The 27,536-nt window shown below is 41.0% G+C and overlaps 1 protein-coding gene across 3 annotated transcripts in view; it reads left to right on the top strand.

Annotated features, from left to right (window-relative positions):
* Positions 1 to 27,536, top strand: part of ACOXL (acyl-CoA oxidase like) — a 389,165-nt gene that overhangs the window by 23,825 nt on the left and 337,804 nt on the right. For all 3 annotated transcript variants that reach the window (XM_055378293.2, XM_055378295.2, XM_031008100.3), the window contains exon 2: positions 13,631 to 13,727. In XM_055378293.2, the coding sequence (XP_055234268.2) occupies positions 13,631 to 13,727 (97 nt within the window). The remainder of the gene's footprint in view (positions 1 to 13,630; positions 13,728 to 27,536) is intronic.

The following is a 27,536-nucleotide window of genomic DNA, read 5'->3' on the forward strand; positions in this document are numbered from 1 at the left end:
GAGACGGGGTTTCGTCGTGTTGGCCAGGCTAGTCTCAAACTCCTGACCTCAGTTGATCCGCCCACATTGGCCTCCCAAAGTGTTGGGATTACAGGTGTGAGCCACCACACCGTGTCAAGGTCTGTTTATTTTATAGGTTTTGATCATTTCTTCAGTTCTTTTGTCTGATGTGTGTATTATCTGTGCATTAGTGGCCCTCATCTACTGATATATTGTGTCTTATTTTTCTGCATGGATTACACAAAATCATTACTAGGTTTTGACACCTAGGAGATGTTTATCATTGCGAGCAGGAAGCCTCACAATGTGAGAATAGATGTGAATTTGGGATTCCAAAATAGATGAATAACAATGATTTTATAGTAAAGTTGCTGAAATGGAAATGTAAAGAAATAGCTAATAACCTGTGTTTCAGAATCTTACCTGTAATGTACTTCAAGGCATCTCCATAGGCTGTGCTACCTAATTTTTGTAATTTGGGGTTTCTCTTGATTCATATTTTTTCTTTTTGATTACAGAATTTATAATTTTACACATCTGAGTGTGTGTGTGTGTGTGTGTGTATATATATATATATATATGTATAATGCTCCATAGCTTATATTGTTCCATACTTATGCATACTCCTAACATGTGTGAAGACATTCAAAGGACCACATTTCTGGAAGCAGAACTGCTGAATCAAAAAGTACGTTCAGAGCCAGGATGGTGGTGTGCACTTGAAGTTCTAGTTAGTTAGAGGGCTGAGGCAGGAGTATTCCTTAAGCCTAGGAGTTGGAGAACAGCCTGAGCAACATAGTGAGACACCATCTCAAAAATAAACGAATAAACAACAAAACCCCAAAAGGTAGGTTCATTTGTAATTTTTATTGATATTTTCTAATTGCCATCCGTAGAGATTGTACCAATTTATACCCTGCCTCCCTTCTTCCCTCCTTCCCTCCCCTGGGCTAGCGTATGAGGGCACCTTTTCCCTACAACCTTGCCAACCTTGATAGTGTGTTATCAGACTGTCTGGACTTTGTTCATTTGACAGGCAAAAATTGGCATGAGTGTAATTTTAATTTGTGCTTCTTTTATTACATGTGGGAGCAGGGATTTTAAAGATATGTTTAAATGCCATTTGTATTTCCTATTGTGTGGTGTGGGCCATCTGTTCAAATCGATTGTCCACTTGGTCTGTTTTTTTTGTTGTTGTTTGTTTGTTTTATTTATTTTTATTTTTTACAATTATACCTTAAGTTCTGGCATACACGTGCAGAATGTGCAGTTTTGTTACATAGGTATACATGTGCCATGGTGGTTTGCTGCACCCATCAACCTGTCACCTACATTAGGTATTTCTCCTAATGTTATCCCTCCCCTAGCCCTCCACTCCTTGACAGGCCCCTGTGTGTGATGTTCCCTTCCCTATGTCCATGTGTTCTCATTGTTCAACTCCCACTTATGAGTGGGAACATGCGGTGTTTGGTTTTCTGTTCTTGTGATAGTTTGCTGAGAATGATGGTTTCCAGCTTCATCCATATCTCTGCAAAGGACATGAACTCTTCCTTTTTTATGGCTGCATAGTATTCCATGGTGTACATGTGCCACATTTTCTTTATCCAGTCTATTTTTAATGAACTATAGGAGCTCTTTAATTAGAAGGATTGGCCCCTTTGCAATGACATCAGTAACAAATATTTTGTCTCAGTTTGTCATTTGCCTTTTGACTATCCTTACGGTCTTTTTGTTGTGCATAAATTTTTATTAGTCACATTTATCAGTCTTTTCTTTATGGCTTCTAAATATTATGTCATATTTAGAAAGATTTCTTGGATTAAAATTATGAAATAATTCTTCAGGTTTTATTTTAATACTTTGTGGTTTTATTTTTCTTCATGTCAATTGTTGATCTCTTTGGAATTTATTCTAGTACATGGTGTGAAATGGGGATCTGACTTAATTTTCCTTTCCAGTTGGCCACCCACCTGGATGTTTCAGTAATGTTTGTTTTTCCCATGATTTGATATACCACATTTGTCTTACATATATTAAATTTCCATATATACTTACTTCTGTTTCTCAATATTCTATTTTATTCTATTGGTCTATCTGCCTGTTTTGCACAATTTGAGTTACTTAAGGCCTTATCACACATCTTTTTTAAAAAAATTTTTACGGGAGAGTTGCCCCTTTTATTTTTTCCTCAGCTTTTTTTAAATTCAGGGGAACATGTGCAGGATGTGCACATTTGTTACATAGGTAAACGTGGGCCGTGGTGGTTTGCTGTACAGATCATCTCATCATCTAGGTATTCAGCCCAGCATCCATTAGCTATTCTACCTGATGCTCTCCCTCCTCCAACCCCCCCAAGACAGGCTCCAGTGCATGTTGTTCTCACCATGTATCCATATGTTCTCATCATTCAGCTCCCACTTATAAGTGAGAACATGTGCTGTTTTGGTTTTCCATTCCTGCATTAGATTGCTGAGGATAATGGCTTCCAACTTGTCCATGTTCCTGCAAATGTCCTAATCGCATTCCTTTTTATGTCTGCATAGTATTCCATGGTATATATGTACCACATTTTCTTTATTCAGTCTATCATTGATGGGTATTTAGGTTGATTCCATGTCTTTGCTAATGTAAATAGTGCTGCAGTGAACATATGCATGCATGTATCTTTATAACAGAATGATTTATATTCCTTTGGGTATATACCCAGTATTGGGATTGTGGGGTCAATTGGTATTTCTGCATCTAGGTCTTTGAGGAATCACAACACTGTCTTCCACGGTGGTTGAACTAATTTACACTTTTACCAACAGTGTAAAAGTGTTCCTTGTTCTCTGCAACCTCACCAGCATCTGTTGTTTTTTCACTTTTTAATAGTCAACATTCTGACTGATGTGAGATGGTATCTCATGGTTTTGACGTGCATTTCTCTAACGATCAGTGATGTTGAGCCTTTTTTCATATGTTTGTTAGCCACATGTATGTCTTCTTTTGAGAAGTGTCTGTTCATGTCCTTTGCCTACCTTTTAATGGTTTTTTTTTTTCTTGTCAATTTGTTTAAGTTCCTCATAGACTCTGGATATTAGACTTATGTCAGATAGATTGATTGCAAGAATTTTCTCCCATTCTATAGGTTGTTCACTCTGATGATAGTTTCTTTTGCTGTCCAGGAGCTCTTTGGTCTAATTAGATCCGATTCGTCAATTTTTGCTTTTGTTGCAGTCACTTTTGGTGTCTTCATTATAAAATCTTTGCCCATGCCTATGTCTTGAATGGTATTCCCTAGATTTTCTTCTAGGGTTTTTATAATTTTGGGTTTTACATTTAAGTCTTTAATCCATCTTGAGTTAATTTTTGTATATGGTGTAAGGAAGGGGTCTAGTTTTAATTTTCTGCCTATAACTTGCCAGCTCTCCCAGCACCATTTATTAAATAGGGAGTCCTTTTCCCATTCCTTGTTTTTGTCAGGTTTGTCAAAGATCAGATGCTTGTAGGTGTGCAGTTTTATTTCTGAGTTCTTTGTTCTGTTCCATTGGTCTATGTGTCTGTTCTTGTACCAGTATCATGCTGTTTTAGTTACTATAGCCTTGTAGTATAGTTTGAAGTCAAATAGTGTGATGCTTCCAGCTTTGTTCTTTTTCCTTAGGATTGTCTTGGCTATCTGGGCTCCTTTTTGGTTCCATATGAATTTTAAAATAATTTTTTCTAATTCGTGAAGAATATCAATGGGAGTTTAATGTGAATAGCGTTGAATCTATACATTATTTGGGGCAGTATGGCCATTCTCTGATGGCTGTATTTTTGTGGGGTCAGTAGTGATATCCCCTTTATCATTTCTGATTGAGTTTATTTGATTCTTCTAACTTTTCTTCCTTATTAGTCTAGCTAGTGGTCTATTTAATTAATTTGTTCAAAAAACCAGCTCCTGGGTTCATTGATTTTTTGAAGTGTTTTTCTTGTCTATCTCCTTCAGTTCAGCTCTGATCTTGGTTATTTCTTGTCTTCTGCTAGCTTTGGGAGTTTATTGCTCTTGGTTCTCTTGTTCTTTTAGTTGAGATGTTAGGTTGTTAACTTGAGATCTTTCTAGCTTTTTGACGTGGGCATGTAGTGCTATAAAGTTCCCTCTTAACACTGCTTTAGCTGCGTCACAGAGATTCTGGTACATCATTTCTTTGTTGTCATTAGTTTCAAAGAACTTCTGGATTTCTGCCTTAATTTCATTATTTACCCAAGACTCATTCAGGAGCAGGTTGTTCCGTTTCCTGTAGTTGTGTGGGTTTAAGTGAATTTCTTAATCTTGAGTTCTAATTTGATTGCTCTGCAGTCTGAGAGATTGTTTGTTATGATTTAAGTTCCTTTGCATTTGCTGAGGAGTATTTTACTTCCAATTGTGTGATCAATTTTAGAGTAAGTGCCATGTAATGATGAGAAGAATGTATATTTTGTTGTTTTTGGGTGGAGAGTTCTGTAGATATCTCTCAGGTCTACTTGATCCTGAGCTGAGTTCAGGTCCTAAATATCTTTGTTAATTTTCTTTCTTGATGATTTGTCTAATATTGTCAGTGGGGTGGTAAAGTCTCCCAGTATTATTGTGTGAGAGTCTACATCTCTTTGTAGGTCTCTAAGAATTTGCTTTATGAATCTGGGTGCTCCTGTATTGGGTGCATGTTTATTTAAGATAGTTGGCTCTTCTTGTTGAATTGAACACTTTACTGTTATGTAATGCCCTTCTTTGTCTTTTATAATCTTTGTTGGTTGAAAGTCTATTTTTTCAGAAATCGGGATTGCAACCCCTGATTTTTTTTCCATTTGCTTGGTAAATTTTTCTTTATCCCTTTATTTTGAGCCCATGTGTGTCTTTGCACATGAGATAGGTCTCTTGAAGACAACGTACTGATGGGTCTTGGCGCTTTATCCAGCTTGGCAATCTTTTCACCCATTTTATTGTCTGCAAAGATCATACTTCCATGGGTTTAGAGTTTTCCTGACTATTTTTGTTTGTTTCTTTTTATATTTGAATTTTAAAATCACTTGTTGGCATTGTTATTTGGATTATGTTTAATGTATGAATTAACATAAGGAGAACTGATTTCATTATGATATTGTCTTCTATTAATAAACATGGCACACATTTCTATTTGTCCAAGTCTTCTCTTGTATTCTTTAGGCATATTTAGATGAAAGTTTTTTCATCTAAGTTCTGTAAATTAAAAAAATTTATTCTAATGTATATTTTAATTTTGTTTTATTACTTTTTCAAATGGGATCTTTTCCTTCATGTATTTTCTAGCTGGTTTTTAATGTATCTGTATAAAAGCTATTGATTTCTTTTATTGTGTATCCTGCTAACTCTTATTTTTGTAGTAGTTGTTAGTTGATTATCTTGGGGGCTTCCAGGTGTACAATCATATTATAGCTAGTTAAATTTTTCTTTTTTTTTTTTTTGAGATGGAGTCTCGCTCTGTTGCCCAGGCTGGAGTGCAGTGGCGCAATCTCGGCTCACTGCAAGCTCCACCTCTTGGGTTCACGCCATTCTCCTGCCTCAGCCTCCCGAGTAGCTGGGACTACAGGCACCGACCACCACCACGCCCGGCTAATTTTTTTTGCATTTTTAGTAGAAATGGGGTTTCACCGTGTTAGACAGGATGGTCTCGATCTCCTGACCTCGTGATCCGCCCGCCTCAGCCTCCCAAAGTGCTGGGATTACAGGCGTGAGCCACTGCGCCCAGCCAATATTATAGCTAGTTATGATGCAATATATAGTGGCTCAAAATGACAGTTGTTTATTATTGTTCATGCATCTGTGCATGACTGGGAGGACCTTCTGGTCTTAACTGAACTCATTCATGTATTTCAGTTAGCCATGAATTGGACAGACAGCCTCTCTGATCTTGGCTGGACTCTCACATATTTGAGGATTGCCTAGAGGTAGGTTGGTTTAGGATGGCCATGGCCAAGACAAGTGAGCTGTTCTCACATATCTCTTACTTTATATCACCCGCAAGCATGGTAGTCTGAGCATATTTTTAGCTTCACTCAGGGATATTCCCATGAGTATCGCAGGATATGATACTTTTTTTTCATTAGTGTTCATGTGGAACAAGACAGATAGGGAAATGCATAAGCACTCAAGTGTTTGCTCCTCTCAAATTTACCAATATTTTAATGGCCAAAGAACGTCCCATTGGGTAGGTCCAGATTTAAGGGGTAGGAAAATAGACCCTGCCTCTTAAATGAGAACTGGAGTGTCAAAGGGCAAGAGTCAAGGAGAGGTGAAGCATAGATGTTATCAATAAATCAACCTGCTACGTGTATCTGCAAATAGTGATAGTGTTACTTGTTCCTTTCCAATTTTGATTTGTCTAATTTTTTCTCTCTTATAATTGCATTGGCAAATACCACCAGAACAATATTCAACAACAACTTCTTGTGGTTGTTGCTTTCAAAGAGCCAGCTTTTGGATTTATTAGTTACTACTTTTTCTGTTTTCTGATTACTTTTTTAAAAACAATTTATTCTTTTTTCTTTAATGTGTTGTTTTTTTCCTAGCTTCTTTAGTCAGCTGCTGTAGCAATTGCTGTTGACACCCAAGATCCCTTTACTAGGCTTGCATACCCATTGACTGGTTCTGAGAATGTTGATTAATATCAACTCCCAATTGAACATTTCTCCTTTGAATTGTCATTGATTATGGAAGTTACCTTCTCTGGAAATACCTGAGGTTATGCTTTCTCCTTAGGAATACCCTGCAATCAATGACTAACTAAGAGAGTGGGACAACTCTGTGTTGCCATTTATATTCCAGAGCTCCCCATGGAATCAGGCTGAGGCTAAACTTTATATGAGCTTACATTGTTGCAAGCTCCCAGGTGGCCTATGTGCTCTAAAGGCCTCCTGTCTGCATTGATGCCTGCCATCCTACTGTACACCCATACTGCCAGTTGCTGATGGTTTGCTTCCCCACCTGCATTTGTAAGGATGGTTTATTCTTATCCCAGAAACTCCAGACCAACTCTGGCCTGGCCAAATCAGCTAACTTCTCTGCTGTTTGATGGGCTAAACCATACCTTCTCTAGTGAGATCTGTACCTGTTCCAACTTTTTCCCCTTTTTAGGTGTTCTCTCTCAGCCTGAGGATACCATATGGAGTTTCCCTATATCTTATAGTAAATATTTTATCATAGTAATACTTTGTATTAAACTTTGTCTGTTTAACCTATTGCATGATTTCTTTCTTCTGATTGGCTCTAGACTGCTACATCTTGTGATTTATCAGTTTTCGTTTTACATATTTGAGGCTTTGTTGTTTGGTGTGTACACGTTTAGGATTGTTATGTCTTCTTTGTGGATTGATCCTTTTATAATTATAATATCTTTTGCTATCTTTGGTGATGTTCTTTTTTCTGACATCTACTCTAGCTGATATAAATATACCCATTTCTACTTTTTCTTTTTGATTAGCATTCACATGGCTTAACTTTTTGCATCTTTTAGCTTTCAACTTGCTTATGTCACTATATCTGAAATGGATTTCTTGCAGATAGCATATTTTTAGACTTAAAAAATTCATTCTACCAATCTTTGTCTTTTAATTGTGGTATTTAAACCATTTACATTTAGGGTAATTATTGATATGTCAATGTTTACATCTGCCACTTTATTATTTATTTCTTCTGTTTCTTATTTCTCTTATTTTTTTGTTTTCTTACCTTCCTGTAGATTATTTGAACATTATTTTAGGATACCGTCTTGATTTATTTATTGTGTTTTAGGGTATATCGCATTCTATATTTTCTTAGTGGTTGCTTGAGGTGTTACAGTACATACCTAATTTATCATAGTTTACTAGTATTGTCCTACCACTTTGAGTGAAGTATAGAAACCTAACTTTCATTTAGGTTCGTTTACCTTTCCAATTTAAAATACTTTTTTTGAGTCCTTTTTTAAAAATCTGAGACAGGGTCTCACTCTGTCACCCAGGCTGGAGTGCAGTGGTGTGATCTCGCCTCACTGCAACCTTCCCCTCCTAGGCTCAAGCAATCCTCCTACCTCAGCCTCCCAAGTAGCTAGGACTACACATGCACACAACCACATCCAGGTAATTTTTTGTATTGTTAGTAGAAACAGGATTTTGCCACATTGCCCAGGCTGGTCTCAAACTCCTGGGCTCGAGCAATCTGCCCACCTCAGCCTCCCACAGTGCTTGAATTATAGGCATGACCCACTGCTCCTGGCCAAATTGTTTGAAGTATTTCTTCAACCTACATTGAGTACCACATCAGATGGTTTTATAATTTTTGCTTTAGACATTAAATATTATTTCAAAAAGTCATGAATGAAAAAAATCACTAAATAAATGGTGGGATATTCTATGTTCATGGAGAGGAAACTTAATGTTGTTAAGATTAAACGTCATCTCAACCAAAATCTTGGCAAGTTATTTCATGGATATCAACAAACTGATTTTAAAGCCTGTAAGGAGAGACAAAAGACTCACAATAGCCAATACAAAATTGAAGGAGAAGAACAAAGTTGGAGGACAGCCACTACTGGCTTCATGACTTACTACAAATCTACAGTAATTAAAAATGTATAGTGGTGGTGAAAGAACAGACAAATGGATCAATGAAACAGAATGGAAAGTCCAGAAATGGACTCACATAAATATAGTCAACTGATCTTTGACAAAGGAGCAAAAACAATAAAATGGAGAAAAGATAGCTTTTTCTACCAATGATGCTGTGACAACTGGATGTCAACATACAACCCCCACCCCCACATAAATCTATACATAGACCTTACACCCTTCACAGAAAGTAACTCAAAATGGATCACAGGCCTAAATGTAAAATGTAAAACCATAAAATTCCTAGGAGATCTAGAAGAAAGTCCATTTGACTTTGCATTTGGTGATGACTTTTTAGATACAACACCAAAGGCATGGTCTATGAAAGAAAGAATTGGTAAATTGAATTTTATTAAAAGGAAAACTTTCTGCTCTGTGAATGTCAAAAGGATGAAAAGGCAAGCCATGGATTGGGAGAAAATATTTGCAACAGACACGTAGACACATCTAATATAAGACTGTTATTCAAAATATACAAAGAACATTTCAAACTCAACAATAAGAAAACAAACAACCCCATAAAAAAATGGGCCAAAGACCTTAACAGACACCTCACCGAAGAAGATATATAGCAGGCAAATGAGCATATTAAAAATGCTCAACATCATATGTCATTAGGGCTACACACATTAAAACAACAATGAGATATCACTACATGTCTGTTAGAATGGCCAAAATCCAGAACACTGACAACACTAAGTGCTGACAACAAGAAGTTTTATTCATTGCTGGTAAGAATGCAAAATGGTATAGCTGCTTTGGAAGATAGTTTGGTGATTTCTTACCATATGGTCCAGTAGTCATTTTCCTTGGTATTTACCCAAAGGAATGGAAAACTTACGTGCACACAGAAACCTGCACATGGATATTTATAGCAATTCTATTCATAATTTCCAAAACTTAGGAGTAACCAAGATGTCTATCAGTAGTTGAATGGATAGATAAACGGTGGTACCTCCAAGCAGTGGAATATTATTTAGTGCTAAAAAAGAAATGAGGTATCAAGCCATGAAAAGCACATGGAGACTTAAAGGTATTTACTAAGTGAAAGAAGACAATTCAAAAGTCTAGTTGAAATACTGCGTTATTTCAACTGTATGACATCCTGGAAAAGGCAAAACTATGGAGACAGTAAAAAGATCAGTGGCTGTCAGGGGTTGGGGGAGGCATGGCACAGATGATTTTTAGGGCAGTGAAGCTACTCTGTATGATACTATAATAGTAGATACATGTCATTATAAATTTATCCAGACCCACAGAATGTACAATTCCAAGAATGAACCCTAATGTAAACTATGAATTTGGGTGATAATGATGGGTAATGTACGTTCATCAGCTGTAACAAATATACCACTCTGGTGGGGGATTTTGATAGTGAGGGAGGCTATACACATGTGGGGGCAGGAACTATATGGGAAATCTCTGTATCTTTTAATCAGTTTTGCAGTGAGCCTAAAACTGCTCTAAAAAAGTCTATTAAAAACCCATAATAAGTAATCTAGTCTACTATATTTTTACTCATTCTGTTGTTCTTTCTTTTCTGAAAGTTCTAGCCTTTTTCTCCTATCATTTCCTGTCTGTTTAAAGAACTACCTTTAGCCATTCTTTAAGTCAGCTTGCTAGCAAACATTGTCTTAGATTTTTTTGGCCTGATAAGATTTTTATTATTCCTCTTCTTCATTCCTGAAGGATATCTTCACTGAATATAAGATTTGCCATTGACAGTTATTTTGTCTCAGTACTTGAAAAATGTTGAGCCACTTGTTTCTGGCCTCTGTAGTTTCCAGTGAGAAATCTGCTGTCATTCCAATGGTTTTCCCCTATAAGTAACCCATCATTTCTCTCTAGCTGCCTTCAAGATTTTTTCCTCGGCCTTAGTTTTAAGAAATTTAATTATGATGTTTCTTGACATGGGCTTCTTTGGTTTTAGCCAATTATTTGCTCAGCTTACTGAACCTGTAGGTTTATTATGTCTTTTACCAAGTAGGGGAAGTTTTTAGCTATTATATCTTATACTACTTTTTTGGTCCAGTCTCTCTTTTTTTTTGCTTTTCGAAACTGAAGATATGCATGTTGGCTCTGTTGTTATTGTCCCAAATGTTCCTGAGAAATATTTGTCTTATTTTTCAGTCTATATTTTCTTTGTTGTTCAGATTGGATAAATTCTATTGATTTGTGTTCTAGTCTAAAATAAAATATCTTAGATCAGGTTGCCTTTAAATAACAGAAATTTATTTTTCATATTCTGGAGGCTGGGAAGTCCAAGATCAAGGTGCCAGAAGATTTGGTGTCTGGTGAGGGTCTTGCTTTCTGGTTCATAGATGGTGCCTTCTTGCTATTTTCTAACATACTGGAAGGAGCAAGGCAGGTCTCTGGGACCTCTTTTGTAAGGGCATAAATCTCATTCATGAAGGTGAACTGCTCATGACTTAATCATCTCCCAGAGCCCCTACTTTCTAATATAATCACCTTGGTGATTAGGATCCAACATATAAATTTTGGAGGACCTACAAACATTTAGACCATAGCAATCTGTCATCAAGTTCACTGATTCTGTTCTTTCATCTATGCTGTATTCTTGAGTTCATCTAGTGAGATTTAAAAAATTTGGTTATCATATTTTTCAGTTCTATGAGTTCCATTTTATTCTTTTCTATAACTTGCACTTCTCTGATACAATTTTCTGTTTTTTTCCCCATTTATTTCAAGAGAAATTATAATTACTTATTGAAGCATGGTTATGATAGTTGCTTTCAAATCTTCATCAGATAATTCCAATGTCTGATTAATCTTGGTGTGGGTATCTGTTGATTTCTTTATCATTCATGTTGTGATGTTCCTTGTTGCTGTGATGGTTCTTAGTAAATTCTTTGTATGTGTTCTGACAGTTCTTGGTATGATGAGCAATTTTTTATTGTGTCCTAGACATTTTGGATATTTTATTATGTTGCTCAAGATTGATTGAATATTTTTTAGCATGGGGTCCCTTGTTGAGGTATACTGGGATGTCCAGGTGGCCATGTATATTAAGCTTCCTGTTGAGCCGACTTTGTTGAAAATGTATGGAATGGAAGTTCAGCTCCCCTCTTGAATCTCATGACCTCAGTTGCCTTCAGATGGGGATGTGAGAACATCCCCTCCCCACTGGGCTGAGCTGCCATCAGGAAGGGGGAAGTTGAAAGCTGACCCACATCACTTTGTTGTCACCGGTATGGGATGGAAGGTCAGTTCTCTTCTGGGTGCTAATGACACCAGGGAAGGAGAGGGGTGAATTAAGTGCCAACTGACCCTCTCTCCTACCACCTCCTTTTTCCTTGTTAATACCAAGTAGGGCTGAAGTCTCAGCTTCCCATTGGGTCCTGCTGATGGGGTGTTGGTGTGAAGCAGGGTGTGACTAGACTTACCTCGCATCTTCTTGCTAGGCCTTGTTGTTGCTGGGTATAGATGGCCACTACTGGACTCCACTAATGCTACCCTGGCACCACCTGCTTTTGCTGGGCAGGAGATAGAAGATCAGCTCCCTCCTTGGCCCACCAAGGTGTGCACCAGGTCAGGAGCTCAGACACTCCATCTGCTCTGCAAGACAAGAGGTGGAAGGTTAACTCTCCCCTCAGCCTTGCAGAAAGGAATTGGAGTGCCCCCTCCTGCTTTTGCAGGGTTATGGGGTAGAGAGGAAGAGCAATGCCCCACTGAGACTGCAGGAGAGGAAGATGGGTGTGTTTTGCTCTGATGTTTTTCTGTTGTTGGGTGGGTATCTCCAAGAAGGTTTTCTATTGTTAGGCCATCCTTTTCATATCCTCTGGCTCTGAAATGTAACCTGAGTGAGGTCCTCCAGGCTCAGGCTGTGCGTTGCATGGAAACATTCTAGGTGGCCAAAGAGGAACCTCTCCTCCTGTGTCAGTTTAGGTTCATTGAGAAGTGGGCGCCAAGGTGGGGCTAGACGTGCAGGAGATTTAATGGGAGAAAACACCTGAGAGGCATAAGTGGGAGGGAGCTGGATTGGTGGGGAGAACCCCCAGAACAAAGGCAGTCAGGTCTGGCTTCCTTGAAAAGACAGGGGGAGGAAAGGGTTGAGCTGGGAAAGCCTCAGACACAGTACAGTGATGACAAAGTCTGCAGGCAAGTGGGCTCCCAGAGCAGGTCACCTCTTGGGCAGGCATGGCCTGACTCTAGAACCTTGTGAGGCTCATCCATCAGCTAGTAGCAGCCAAGAGATGAGCAGCCTCATGGTGAATGTAATTACCATCACTCTGTTATTTCAAAGGTGTGGCATCTGGAAGCAGGTACTCTCGAAGGCAACCCTGAGTGGCAATCCTTATGGCCACCACAGTCCACCTCTTGCAACACGCATGTCACTCCCTCGCCCCTATCTCCCAAATGCTGCTTTTAAGTCATCTCAGACAATTTTCAAAGGACTGCAGAGCAGGAGGTGTTGCAGTCTTGTTTTAAGATGGTCTTGGCCGGGCACGGTGGCTCACGCCTGTAATCCCAGCACTTTGGGAGGCCAAGGCAGGTGGATCACAAAGTCAGGAGTTTGAGGCCAGCCTGGCCAATATGGTGAAACCCTGTCTCTACTAAAAACACACACACACACACACACACACACACACACGCAGACACAAATTAGCTGGGCATGGTGGTGGGCACCTGTAGTCCCAGCTACTTGGGAGGCTGAGGCAGGAGAATCGCTTGAACCCGGGAGGCGGAGGTTGCAGTGAGCCGAGATTGCACCGCTGCACTCCAGCCTAGGCAACAGAGTGAGACACCATCTCAAATAATAATAAGAAGAATAAGAATAAGATGGTCTTGTCAGGAAATCCTTCCATCTCTCCCTCCCTGTGTCTGGCTGTATTGAACACCCAGTCTGTGTGACACACACAGTGTGCACAGTATCAAACAAGCATTACAATGGACACAGCTTTTCTGTCTGAGCCCGGGGTCAAAGCATCCACAGCCTCCCCTCAGTCACCAACTATTGGCTGTCTTATTTTGTATCTGTTCTTCACAGGTGTGATTTAAGCTTGGATGAAATGAGAGCTTTGACAGTTCAGAGAGTGAAGTTTGCCATGGGTCTACCTCTGTTAAAACGTGCAGTTCAGGATCTGGTAAGTGTCATTATTATTTTGGTATGGTTGTGTGTGTGTGTGTGTGTGTGGGAGAGAGAGAGTTTTTTTCTCTCCAACTTTCATTTTATGTTTAGAGGGTATATGTGCAGGTTTGTTACATGGGTAAATTGCGTGTTATGGAGGTTTGATGTACAGAGTATTTTGTCACCCCAGTAGTGGGCACTGAACTCATGATAGGTAGTTTTTTGACCCTCACCCTTCTCCCACCCTCCTCCCTCAAGTAGGCCACCGCGCCTATTGTTTTCTTCTTCGTGTCTGCGTGTACTCAGTGTTTAGCTCTCACTTATAAGTAAGAACATGCGGTATTTGGTTTGCTGTTCCTATGTTAATTTGCTTAGAGATTTTGCTTTGTTTGCTTTTGTGACTTGCTAAGCCTGTTGATCTCATGCTGAGGGCAGCTGACAGACAGGTCTCGGTGGAGGAGAGTGTCTTCCTCAGGCCCCTTTTCTGCCCCACTCCCACTAACCTAACAAACCCTTTCCTCAGCCCACACGTTCACTTCTCCAATCTCACAGGCGAGGGAATAGGAGTATCAGCAGAAGTAATAAAATATTTGTACACAAAACCAATATAATTTTAGGGATAAAGTTAAATAGCTGGGAAATAGAAATAACTCATTTTAAGGGCTTTTAAAGCACTTTAGACTTATCCAAAGTTTATGTCTTATTTGTCTAAAAACTGTCATTCTTAATTTAGTGGTATTATTTTAGTCAATTTAGCCTCATGAAAAAAGAAAGAAAGAAAGAAAGAAAGAAAAAAATACGTGATTAGTGAGTTCCTTTGTGTCAATATTAGGAGTGATGTATTTTAGCCAAGTTCATTCAGCTTCATGGTATATAGGAAAAAATATACCTCAGCAGGGTGTGGTGGCTCACATCTGTAATCCCAGTACTTTGGGAGGCCAAGGTGGGCTGATCCTGGGTAGAGCCCAGGAGTTCAAGACTGGCCTGGGCAACATGGTGAAACCCTGTCTCCACAAAAAAAAATACAAAACTGTCCAGGCACAGTGGCTCATGCCTGTAATCCTAGCACTTTGGGAGGCTGAAGCAGGTGGATCACTTGAGGCCAGGAGTTTGAGACCAGCCTGGCCTCAACATGGAGAAACATGGCCTGGGCAACATGGTGAAACACCGTTTCTACTAAAACAAAACAAAACAAAAATTAGCCAGGTGTGGTGGTGCACGCCTGTAGTCCCAGCTACTTGGGAGGCTGAGGCACGAGAATCCCTTGAACCAGGAGGCGGAGGTTGCGGTGAGCTGAGATTGCGCCACTGCACTCCAGCCTGGGCAACAAAGCGAGACTCTGTCTCAAAAAATAAAAATAAAAAAAAAAACCCCAAAACCCCAAAACACTAAACAAATACTAGCCAGGCATGGTGGCCCACACCTGTAGTACCAGCTACTTGGGACGCTGAGGTGGGAGGATCGCTTGAGGCTCCAGAGGTCGAGGCTGCAGTGAGCTATGATCGCACCACCGCACTCCAGCCTGGGCAACCGGAGTGAGACCCTGTCTCAAAATGAACAAACAAACAAACAAACAAAAAACCCAACACCACCCCCGCTGTGAGACCCCCTAAGGGAGGAGCCTGAACTAGGGTAGCTGCAGCTCAGCGGCATGCTGAGGAGCCGACCCTATCCTGCAGCAGCCCAGCCCTTTCCTCACCCAGCATGGTCTGGGAGGGAGAGTCTGAGGACTGAGGGATGGAGTCCTCCCAGTTCAGGAGACCACAGGGGCGCCTTTCTTTGTGGAGCGTAGAATGGAGCTAGTGGGGGCCTGGGATCCATGCTTGAAAGTAGATCCCTCTCCCTTCCCCACAATCCCACCAACCTTTGGTAGGTTGTCTAAGGAGACAAGGACCAATCCTGGAGTCTTCTCAGGAAGGAATTACAGGCAGAGCCTTGGCACCACCTGTGCTGCGGTACTGCAGGCACCTCCACACTGACAAGGGCGCTGCAGTGTCAGCTGAGCTGGAGAACATGCAGATGGGTGTTCACTTGGCACAGGAAAACTCCCACGTGACAAAGTGGAGCGTGCTTGCAAAGCGTAAAAAATCATTTCATACCAAGTAGTTTGGCAGAGATTTTCAAGCTAGGAAATTGCCTCTTGATGGAGCATCCATTTAGAGCTGTGAATACAACCAAAAAAGAAAAAAAACACAAAAACAACCAACCTCTTTGCTGCCAACCACTCTCTGTGTCAGAGTCGCCTCCAAGTGCATTCGGCATGGGGCTGGTTGGAAGGTGAAATCTTGGCCTGTGGCCAGCTTCTTGCTCCCTTAATCAGCCCAACACGTCTGTGGCTTAACTTAGTGTCAATACTCAAGACCCGGATGTGAGAGCTGATCCCTTAATGAGGCTTGCTAATTGCAGCCCGACCCGCTGAGTCTGAAGGATTAGCCTCTGTAATCTCGCTCCTGATGAAGCGTGTTGAGCTCTGGATCCAATTATCTTCCTGTTTTCCTGGCTCACTTAGTGGCCTTAGGCAGCCTGGACAACTCTCTGTCCTGGGTGATTAGATATAATTCCTCCAGGAGGCACAGGATTGGCCCTAGACCATCCCTCCAGTCATTTCTGTGAATTATCTTGGCCTGTTTGGCACCTCTTTCTGTATGAATTCACAAAAGCCAATAAACCTGAAGGAAATGAAACTGGCCATCAGTGCGGCAGGCTCATCTCGCTGGGCGGATGTCATGAGACTCGGCAGCACATCTGTGTTTGAAGGCTCTCAAATTCCACCCTGTAAACAGCTGGAGGAGCTGTCCACATCCAGTAATTCTAGAAGTGTTACATGATTCATCCTGCCTCTTAATAAAATGATTGAGTCATGGCTGTCCTGCCTGCTCAGGGAGCATGCCAGGCCCGTCTGTGTTTCCCTGGACCCCCCTTTCATGTTGCTCTCCACTTTTGTGGATGATCCGATGAGCTCTGAGGCAGAACGCGGTGTATAATGTGTAATGATGATGTTCTAGGGGACAAATGAGGAGGTAGTCTCATTCGCTCCAGGTTTCTATGGACAGTCTGCAGGCCAAGAATAAACCATTAAAATATTTCCACGCTGTGTTTTCCCCTCTGCCATCTGTAATAGATTTGAGATGTTTCAATAATTTTAAAGCGAAAAAACAGTATGAGTCTGATTGCAGAGTGTGCATGCACACACACACAGACACACACACAATGTGAACACCATCATTGTTCTCTGTGCCAACTTCTCCTGCACCTGTTTCTAGTGACATCACCTTTGTGCACCTCAGCCAAGAGCTCTCTTGTTCCCCTGAAGTTTCCAGAATTGGATCCTGGGCTGGGGGAGTCACCAACTGCCTCTATTTCCAGATGCAGAGACCTTCTGTCTCTAAGACCCAGGTCTTATCATCTACTTTGTGGCAGTGCCTTGTCCTGCATGGGGGACAGCTTCCTCAGAGATGCTCCTCCCTGGAAGCTGACAGAGTCTGACAGCCTGCACTGATCTTCACCATAGCAGACAGTGACAGCTCAAGTTGACTGAGTACATGTTCTGGTACAGTCCCAACACTAAGAACTTTAAATAGATGATGTCATTCAGTATTCACAACATCCCTCATGGCATTCCCATTTTACAGATAAGTAAACTGAAGCTGAGTAATTGGCCTGAGGTTAGTTATACAATTAGTGAGTTGTATATATAAATGACTAGTGAACCAGGGATTCGAACCCAGGTGCTCTGCTTCCTGAGCCCACGTCAAACAGGTGGTGCTTGCCCCTGTCAGCACAATAGAAACAGCCAGACAACTTTCAAAACTCCTGCTGTGAAGGCTTTTGCTCAGGCTAATCAAGTCAGCATTTACATCTCCCAGGTGACCCACTGTGCATCTGGGGTTGCAGACTGCTGCACTATGCCTCCTTTCCTGCACCGTGTCTCCCCAAAATTGTTCCCATTAAGCATTTGGTCCCTACCAATCAGGGCTTGTGGGTGGCTCATAGGGAAACCGCATCTCAACATTACCTTTCCCCAGGAGGGAGCCAGCTGGGATCAGGCTTCTTTCAGCCAAGTGTAGTGTGGGTTGGGGACAGATACGTGGATAATGAAGATCCTACCCCTGACTCCTTCTTCCCCTCCCCCAACCAGCCTACAACCGTTCTCTCTCTCACCCAGAGCTCTGGTTTTTATCCCCATGATCCACACGAGTGAGGGGCATAGTTGCACCATCATTATCTAAACCAGTGTTTCTCAAAGTAAGGCCCGAGGACCCGTGTGTGTCCCCAGTACCCTTTCAGGTGCTACGTGGAAAGTATATGTCCAACTACCTGCATGTGAGACACTGGATATTCATCATAAACTTCAACCAAAACAACATATCACAACAGATGGCACAAAAGCAGTTATGAAAGGGCAGCTATCTTTTATTGAGCCAGATACTAAAACGAGGTGAAACAATGCCATTCTTCTCATGAGTTTTTTGAAATTATGATTATTTTTCATAAAAATTATGCAATATGGTAAATTGACAGCTGTAGCCTGGACAAACAAAACCTCTTTGGAATCCTCAGAAAAGGTCCAGGGACCATAAAGGTTGAGAGTCACTGATCTAAATCGTCTACTATTTTCTCAGGAAGCTCAGTCTCAGCAGATCAGAGGGGAACTAGTAGAACATTGGTTGCATTATATTTATATTACATATATTATGACTATTATTTTTATCAGAATTTTAGGTAATCTCCGTTTGACGTACTTTTGTATTTGGAGAAATATCAGGTGGGTGATCAGATCTAAAATGGAAGAATGTTCTAAGGTCAGCTCACCTTAGAAGGGGTTTGGGAATGCTGGGGAGGGTGGTTACTTTTCTACTCAGATCCTGAGAGAAGAAACAGCCTTTTCTGGGAAGCATTTACATTTAAGCCCTGAGTGTGTTGTGCAAAAGGAGCTGAGCCAGGAATCTGCCAAGAGGCTGAGATGTCTGTCTTGTCCCAGTCCCAACTTACCCAGGCCCCACCCTGTTGCCCACAACTTCCAGTGCCAGCCCCAGCGAGTGCTGCAGACTGTGACCGCTGTACTCCACCACCCATCCCAGGACTGGCTCCTGACCGACGGACAGACTCTGAGCTCTTGGCTCTGCCGCCCTGGCCTTGGCTCCCTCTTGGGCCTCTGGCTTCTGTTTGTACTGGAACCCAGGCTTCTCCTAGTGGGCTGTGACAGGCTCCCCTGGCTCTTAGTCCTATATACTGTCTTTGGCAGGAGGCCCTGTCCCAGCTTCAGCTCCACAGACTTGGACATTGGCCACTTGGCCAGCACTTTGGTCAGGCCAGCCCTGGCCGCCTGGGATATCTTGGAGGATTTGGGCAGAGACAACAGGACAGAGTGGTCTGTTTACAGAAGTCCCTCTATGTAGATTGGCACCTGAATGCAGTTGTCATCTGTGATAGCCACAGGGATTACTTGAAAGCGGGGCATGGCAGGGAGTGAGCTGGACCTGCCCTGGGATTCCAGTGCAGCTGGAATCATGGTGCTATTTGTTTTTTGACACTGCAACCATTCTGCATAAAAAAACACCATTTTCATTCTGAGCCTTCATTATTACTCGTGCAGTGAAATACTATGTAAAAAACCAATAATTATTTCTTGCTACCTTTTGCTAAGTCCCTTCCGTGTGCCACGTGAGGTGATTCGTTGATTTTATAATTATTTATTGAGCACCTACAGTGAGCCAGGCATTGCTCAAGGGGCAGTGAACAAAGCAGGCAGAAATTACGTGTCTCGATGGAGCTTACATTTTTGTCTGGGAGGAGTCAGACTATAAACTAATAAACAAAGTAAATTTCTGGTATGTCAGATGGTGATGGATGCTGGGGATAAAAATCAAGTGTGGTAAATTGGAAAAGAAGAAGTAAAATAGGCTCTCTGAGCAGATGACAGGATCTTTTATGTAGAAAACCCCAAGATTCCACAAAAAATCTGTTAGAACTAATAAATTCAGCAAAGCTACAGGATAAAAATCAACATGCAGAAATCAGTTGCATTTCTATGCATTAATAATGAAGAATCCAAAATGAAATTGAGAAAACAATTCTACTTATCATAGCATCAAAAAGAATAAAATACTCAGGAATAGACTTAACCAAGGAGGTAAAGACTGTACATGGAAAACTACAAAATTGCTGAAAGTAATAAAAGGAGATACAAATACATTGAAAGACATCCTATGTTCATGAATTGGAAGACCTCATATTGTTAAAATGTCAATACTACTAAAGCAATCCACAGTTTCAGTGCAATTCCTATCAAAATCCCAAAGATGATTTTTGCAGAAATAGAAAAACTCATCCTAAAATTCACATGGAATCTCAAGGGACTCTGAATAGCCAAAGCAATCTTGGAAGAGAAGAATAAAGTTGGAGGCCTCTCACTTCCTGATTTCAAAATTTACTGCAAAGCTCCTGTAATCAAAACTGTGGAACTGGCATAAAGACAGGCGTAGAGACCAATGGAATGGAATAAAGAGCCCCTAGAAATAAAACCTCACATAGGTGGTCAATGATTTCTGGCAAGGGTGCCAAGACCATTCAGTGAGGAAAGAGCAATCTTCTCAACAAATGATGCTGGGATAACTGGATATCTACAAGCAAAGTATGACGTTGGAAGCTTACCTTACAGCATATCCAAAATTTAACTCAAAATGGATTAAAGACCTAAATGTAAGAGCAAAAACTAATAAAAATTTCAAAGAAAGCATAAAGAAAGGGCTTCTTAACATTGGATTTCACAATGATTTCTTGGATAGAACACCAAAAACACAGGCTTTTGAAAAACGTAGATATATTTTTGGAATAAAAATGATCTAATTATTAAAAACAACTTTAAAAAACATTTAAGTAAAAATTTATATAAAAATAAACTGGACTACATCAACATCAAAATTGTGCATCAAGGGACACTATCAACAGAGTGAAAAGGCAACACATGGAATGGGAGAAAATATTTGCATGTTATATGTCTGATAAGGGATTGATATCCCCAGAATAGATAAAAAACTCCTACAACTCAACAAGAAAAAAACCAAACAACTAGATTAAAAAATGGTCAAAGAGTTGAAGATATATTTCTTCAAAGATAAACAAATGGCCAATAAACACATAGAAAGATGCCCAGCATCACTAATCATTAGGCAAATACAAATCAAAACCACAATGAGATACCACTTTACACCCATTAGGATGGCTATTATCAAAAAAAAACAAAAAACCAGAAAAGAACAAGTGTTGGAGAGGATGTGGAGAAACTGGAACCCATGTGCATTGTCGGTGGTGATGTGGGAATGTGAACTGATGTAGCCACTGGGCAACACAATATGACATTTCCTTAAAGAATTAAATGTAGAATTACAATGCGATCCAGAAATTCCACTTCTTGATATATACCCCACAGAAGTGAAAGCAAGGGCTCAGACAGCTATTTGCATGTCCATGTTAACAGTGGCATTATTCCCAGTAGCCAAAAGGTAGAAACAACCCAAATGTCAATTGGCAGATGAATGGCATAACAAAACATACAAAATGTGTTGTAATACATACAATGGGATGTCATTCAGCCTTAAAATGGAAGGGAATTTTAATACACACTATAACACGTATGAACCTGGAAGACATTATGCTGAGTGAAACAAGCCAGTCACAAAAAGATAAATATGGTACACTGTTACATGAAGTATTTAGAGTGGTCAAATTCATAGAGATTGGAAGTGGAATGGTGGTTTCCTGGGTCTGGGGGAAAGGGGAAATGGGAGTTAGTGTTTAATGGGTGTAGATTTTCAGTTTGGGAAGATTAAGAAGTTCTGGAGGTGGATGGTGATGATGGTTGCAAAACACTGTGAATATACTTAGTGCCAGAGAATTGTACACCTAAAAATAGTTGAAATAGTAAATTTTATGTTGTGTGTATGTTAATTTTTTTAAGTGAAAATGTAAAGGTGCTCAGAAGAGTCGGAGGGACAGGTGGGGACCTCATGATGAGGTGACATTGGAGCAGATGCCTAAGAGGTGGGGGAGCGAGACAGCTGGAGGTCGGTGAACAGTATCTAGGCAGAGGGAACAGCAGTCATGAAGGGCCTAAAGTGGGAGTGTCTTGGGCTTGTTAATGGAATGTCAGTCACCATGTGGTGTGAGCAGAGTGAGAGAGGAGGAGAGAGATGGTGACAACCAGGGAGATGGTGAGTCCCTGGAGTATGAAGGGCCTTATGAGGCATTTGATTTTCTTCAGACCGGATAAAATGGGAGGACTTGGAGGGACTGAGTGGAGCAGGACCTGTCTGACTGGGTCTCTGGGCTGCTGGCTTAGAAATATACTATATGAGAGGAAGGACTGCAAACAGGGAGCTGAGCAGTCACCAGGGAGAGAGCAGTCACCAGGGAGAGAGGTGGTGCTAGCTGGGACCAGAGTGACTGCAGTCAAGGTGATGAGAAGTGGCAGGAATGGGGATTCTACTGAAGGTCAAGCAGTAGACAGACACTGATACATGGAAGTGGAGTGAGAGAGGGGAAAGAAAATGAGATTCCCTGGTATTTGGTCTGAGCAACTCAACTAGAAGGATAGGGTCACCATATACTGGGTGGGAAGCCTAGAAGAGATGTTAGGTTAAATCTGGAGCTAGTCTTTAGATGTGATCATCTAAACATGTTTGCGATGTTTAGGGTCAAGGTACGGGGAAGCCATCAGCATAGAGATGAATTTAGAGCCGTAAGGCTGGAGGGATCCCCATGGCATGGGTGTTGACAGAGAAGGGGAGGCCCAAGGGTGGAGCCTGGTGGGAAGGACCAGAAAGGAGACTGGAGAGAAGTGGCCATAGAGGTAGGGACAAGTGTAAGAGGGCTCATAAGCATTTTACATACATTACTCCATTAAATTATCATAGGAAATCGTAAAGTAAATATGGTGCTCATTTTACAAGTCAGGGGACTAAAATGTAGAGAGAAAAGGTAACTTGTCTAAAGTTCAATAGTAAATGAAGCAGAGGCAGGATTCAAGCCAGTTGGCCCAACTCCACAGCTGTGTATGGTGCAACTTCTCCACCCTGCAGAGTCTTTCTATTGTGATGGGGACAGAACAGATGGATGGGAGAATTGAATCTTGTAACTCAAGATGAGTAGGAGACCATCTCTGTCTTCTAAGTGTCTACTGTCTTGTGGGCCAGGGGCTAGAGTGCATCCATCACAGGACAGTGGCTCAGAGAGGGGCCATCAGCACGGGCAGCCCTCCTGGGTGAGCCGGGGTTGACACTGGCCACGGAGGCTGCACAGAGCCCAGCACTGACCTCCTGTGTGTATGTGGGGTTGAGGGAGGCTGTCCTCATGATAGCACCTGGGGAGAGGCCACACCACTTCAAGGAGTCGGGGCAGGTGTCCTCTTTTAGGGCTGTCCAAACATAGAATGTGGGTAGGTTTCCAGTGGCTGCCTTCCTGCCACAAGATAAAGCTGGTCTTGGGCATGTGAGCCGAGTTCAACTATTGGAAGCTCCCAATGGGACCAGTCAGCAGGCAGGAGTTTCGTGCAGTTGGAGAAGGCAGAGTTAGCATTCATGTTGGCAGCAGCGGCCATGCCCAGCTGGGGCTGTGACTTCTGGGCCACATTGAGCCTGAAACCCTGCAGTGTTTTTCCCTTTGGTTCCTGGCATGGGGGCCAACTTGGCTCTTACTAGTTTTCCAAGTCTGCTTTTCTACCTTCTACTGATGCTGTGAGGCTTGGATAGATGAGTCAGTTACAGATAGACACTATAAAAAGATGCACAAACCATAACTGGGAAAAATGCTGACAAATTTCTCATTATCAAAAATGATGCATGTTCATTACAGGAAAGTTAAAAATGCAGACAGGTAAAGACACATACACAATTACAAAATTCTATTGCCCAAAAATAATGCATATCCCAATCTGGTCTTTGAAATGTATCATATATGAATTTATACTTATATTGTTTTGAAAAGGGGATATGGGATAGTCATAGTACAATTTTCTCACCATCATGCAGTGGTTATGGGTTTCTGATTTTGGAGTCAGATAAAACAGGGTTCATGACTGGCTGCTCCTTCACTGAGGAGCCATGTGGCCTTGGGCTAGTTTTTGAATTCTTTGCATCTCAGTTTCTTTCTCTGTGAAGTGTGGATAACATTCTTACCTTAAAGGGTTGATGTGAGGCTCAAATGGCATAACACATGGTAAGTTGTCCAGACAGTTTTTCGGCACATAGGAGGTGCTGAATGAACGCTCAGCGGTAGTACTGCTTGACAATCCAGTTTTTAAGTAGTCATGTGGTATATTTATCTCTCACAATGTAGAATAATGGGAACAATATTTGCTCATGGGCCAAAAATTATAAGCAACCATTAATTTCCATTAAAATGAATGTAGAATGCTGCATAAAAAAAGTAAGCTTGTACATCAAGCTGGTAACGTCAATAAGATACGTTCATTATTACCTGCCACCGATATCAATCGATTCTGTAATTACACTAATAATCAGAAACATTTTCGAAGTAACTAGGAATTGTAGTAAGCATGTGCTGCCAGGGGAAGAGGTATTACATTTGTGGCAATAATTTGGAAAATCCTACACTGTCAGGGTCCTGCAATAATGTCGTGAAAAGAGAAAAATATCTTTAGACAGAGCCATGGGAATGTCACCTTTCATCAATCCTGCACTGGGCTTTCCTGGAGTAGTCAAAGGCCCTTGGAGAGAACAGAAGTACGTGGCTACAGCCTTTGTTACAGAATGCTCCCAGGATCTGTGCACCTGGCCTACTATGTGGCCCCTGGAACCAGCAAGAAGTAAGAAGGGCTAGACATGGAGGACGTGGTCAGAGGGTTAGATTTTCTTGCAGTGGTAACTGGAGTCATTGGAGGTGTTCGCTATGGTTGGGGGAGAGAGGAGGGAGGAAGGAACACAATGTGATACTTAGTTTAAAAATGTTATAGTACCTTGATCCAAATTTACAGGTTGCTTCAAAACATATATGGAAATGCAAAAGACCTAGAAGAGTTAAAACAATTCTAAAAAAGGACAAAGTTAGAAGACTCACTACATGACTTCAGCCCTTATATTATAAAGCTGCTCAAGGTCATGGGGTATTGGCATAAGGAAAGACAATGAGATCAATGGAATGGAATGGCAGGTTCTGAAAGAAACTCACACATATATGACCAATTGAGTTGCCAAGGCAATTCAATGGGAAAAGCAATGTCTTGGCAGTAAACGATGCTGGAACAACTAGATAAGCATACGGGAAAAAAGTTAACTTTCGTCCCTACCTCATGCTACACACAAAACTAATTTGAGACACATTAGATGCCTAAACAGAGACTCAAAAATTACTACATTTGTAGAATAATAGAGGAGAATGTCCTATTAGGATAGGCAGGGGTTCTTAGAGTAGACTCAAAAATCACTTGAACATATAAACGAAAATATACTAATGAACTGGTCTACAATAAAATTAAGAACTGCTGTTCATTAAAAGACATCATTAAGAGAATAAAAAGGCAATGTACAAAGTAGGAAAAAATCTGTAATGCATATATCTGACAAAAACTTGTGTCCAGATATAAAGGATTTGTTCCTATACTATATAAAAATCCCTAGAACTTGACAATAAAAAGACAAACAGCCCAATTTTAAAAATGTGGCCAAAGACTTGAACACTTACAAATGGCCGTTAAGCATATGCAAATGTGCTCATATCTCTAGTCATCTGAGAAATACATCTTTAAACTATAGTGATATAACATTACACTCCCTCCAGAGTAGCTAAAATTGGAAAAGACTGACAATGCTGATAGGATGTGGAGAAACTAGAACTCTCATTCATTGTTGGGAGGAGTGTAAAATGGCACAACCATTTTCAAAAACTGTTTGGCTGTTCCTTACAACACTAAAACTACACTTTAACCACACAGTTGCATTCCTAAGGATTTACAAAAGAGAAACAGACACATGTCCCCAAAAAGGTTTGTACACAAATGTTTATGTCAACTTTGTTCATAAGAGCCTGAAACTGGAAGCAACCCAGTTTCACTGAAGAGTTTTGTTTAGACAAATTATAAACTATTCATAGATGGAAACCATTCTAATAATGAACTATGGATATCCTTAGTTTAACATAGATGCCTCATTTGCATGGAAGAAGGCAGACCCCGAAGAGCACATACTGTTTCCTGCTTGTGTGACTTCAAGAACAAGCCAAACTAGTGGATGGTGATACAAAAAGAAGTGTTAGGCTGGGGACGATAGTGGCTCATGCCTGTAATCCCAGCACTTTGAGAGGCTGAGGCAGGAGGATTGCTTGAGACTAGGAGTTTAAGACCATCCTGGGCAACATGGTGAGACCCTTGTTTCCAGAAAAAAAAATTAGCTGGCTGTGATGGCAGACCTGTCATCCCAGCTACTCAAGAGGCTGAGGCAGGAGGATTCCTTGAGCCCAGGAGTTTGAGGCTACAGTGAGCTACGATCACACCACTGCACTCCAGCTTCAGCTATGAAGCAAGACTCCATCTTTAAGAAGCAAAGAAAGAAAAGAGAACAGTGGTTGCCTGTGAAGGTGGGTACTAACTGTAGAGGGGCATGGGGATGCCTGCTGGGGGAAGGGAATGCCCTGTGCTCTTGATTGATATGATGGTTACATAGGTAGATAATTGAACATAACTCATGTGCATTTCACTGGCTGTAAATTTTACCTTAGTAATTACTAATAATAAAAAGCTCATGGTGCCTGATATTTGGGGCTGGGTGGACACAGGAGGCCTGTCAAGAGGCTGTTACTATAGTCCAGGGCACAAGAGTCTGGTGAAGAGATGTAAAAAGTGACCAGACTTGGCCAGGCGCAGTCGTTCACGCCTGTAATCCCAGCACTTTGGGAGGTGGAGGTGGGCGGATCATGAGGTCAGGAGTTTGAGACCAGACTGGCCAGCATGGTGAAACCCCATCTCTACTAAAAATACAAAAAAATTAGCCAGGCATGGTGGCGTGCACCTGTAATCCCAGCTACTCGGGAAGCTGAGGTAGGAGAATCGCTTGACCCTGGGAGGTAGAGGTTGCAGTGAGCCGAGATCGCACCATGCACTCCAGCCTGGGTGACAGAATGATATTCCATCTCAAAAATAAATAAATAAATAAATAAATAAATAAATAAATAAATAAATAAATAAATATAAAAAAAGAAAAAAAAGAAGTGGCCAGACTTGGGGTCTTTTGGAGGGAAGGCCAGGGCTGGTTAGCCCAGGAGGTGAGAGTCTTGCTTAGAGCTGGCAAAGGAGGCCGTGTGGGCTAACATCAGAGGAAAGACAGCTCAGACTACACATCCAACCTATTCTGAATCATGGTGGTTTTAATTGAGGAGTATATATGTCTTTTACAGACTACTCTGTAAAAACATACATTTTTTTCAGAGTTTATAACAGATTATTACATCACAATGATCTGTTACATCAAGTGCTCTACAAAGAAAGGGGAGTATTTTAAGAAAAGCTATCTTCCTCTGTTTGAGGCTGAATTTATTAAGTATACATGTGAATAGCATGGACTGTAATTTAGGATAAACTATAAGCTTGGGTATAGTACTCATAAATTTATGGAATTATTATTATTTAAAATCACTACAAGCTTACATGCTACTATGGAGATTGAATTTGGTTTGAATATATTAAGTGTAAATGAAGGCAGCTATTGATACAGTAGAATTGCTGCAGTTCTACTGCTGCAATGTAGAAGAGCACATAACTATTGATTGATCATTATCATCGTAGCCCATTCAGTTAGTGCTGCCATTTCAATGA

This window comes from Gorilla gorilla, chromosome 12 (assembly GCF_029281585.2).
Source record: "Gorilla gorilla gorilla isolate KB3781 chromosome 12, NHGRI_mGorGor1-v2.1_pri, whole genome shotgun sequence".
Taxonomy (NCBI): Eukaryota; Metazoa; Chordata; class Mammalia; order Primates; family Hominidae; genus Gorilla; species Gorilla gorilla.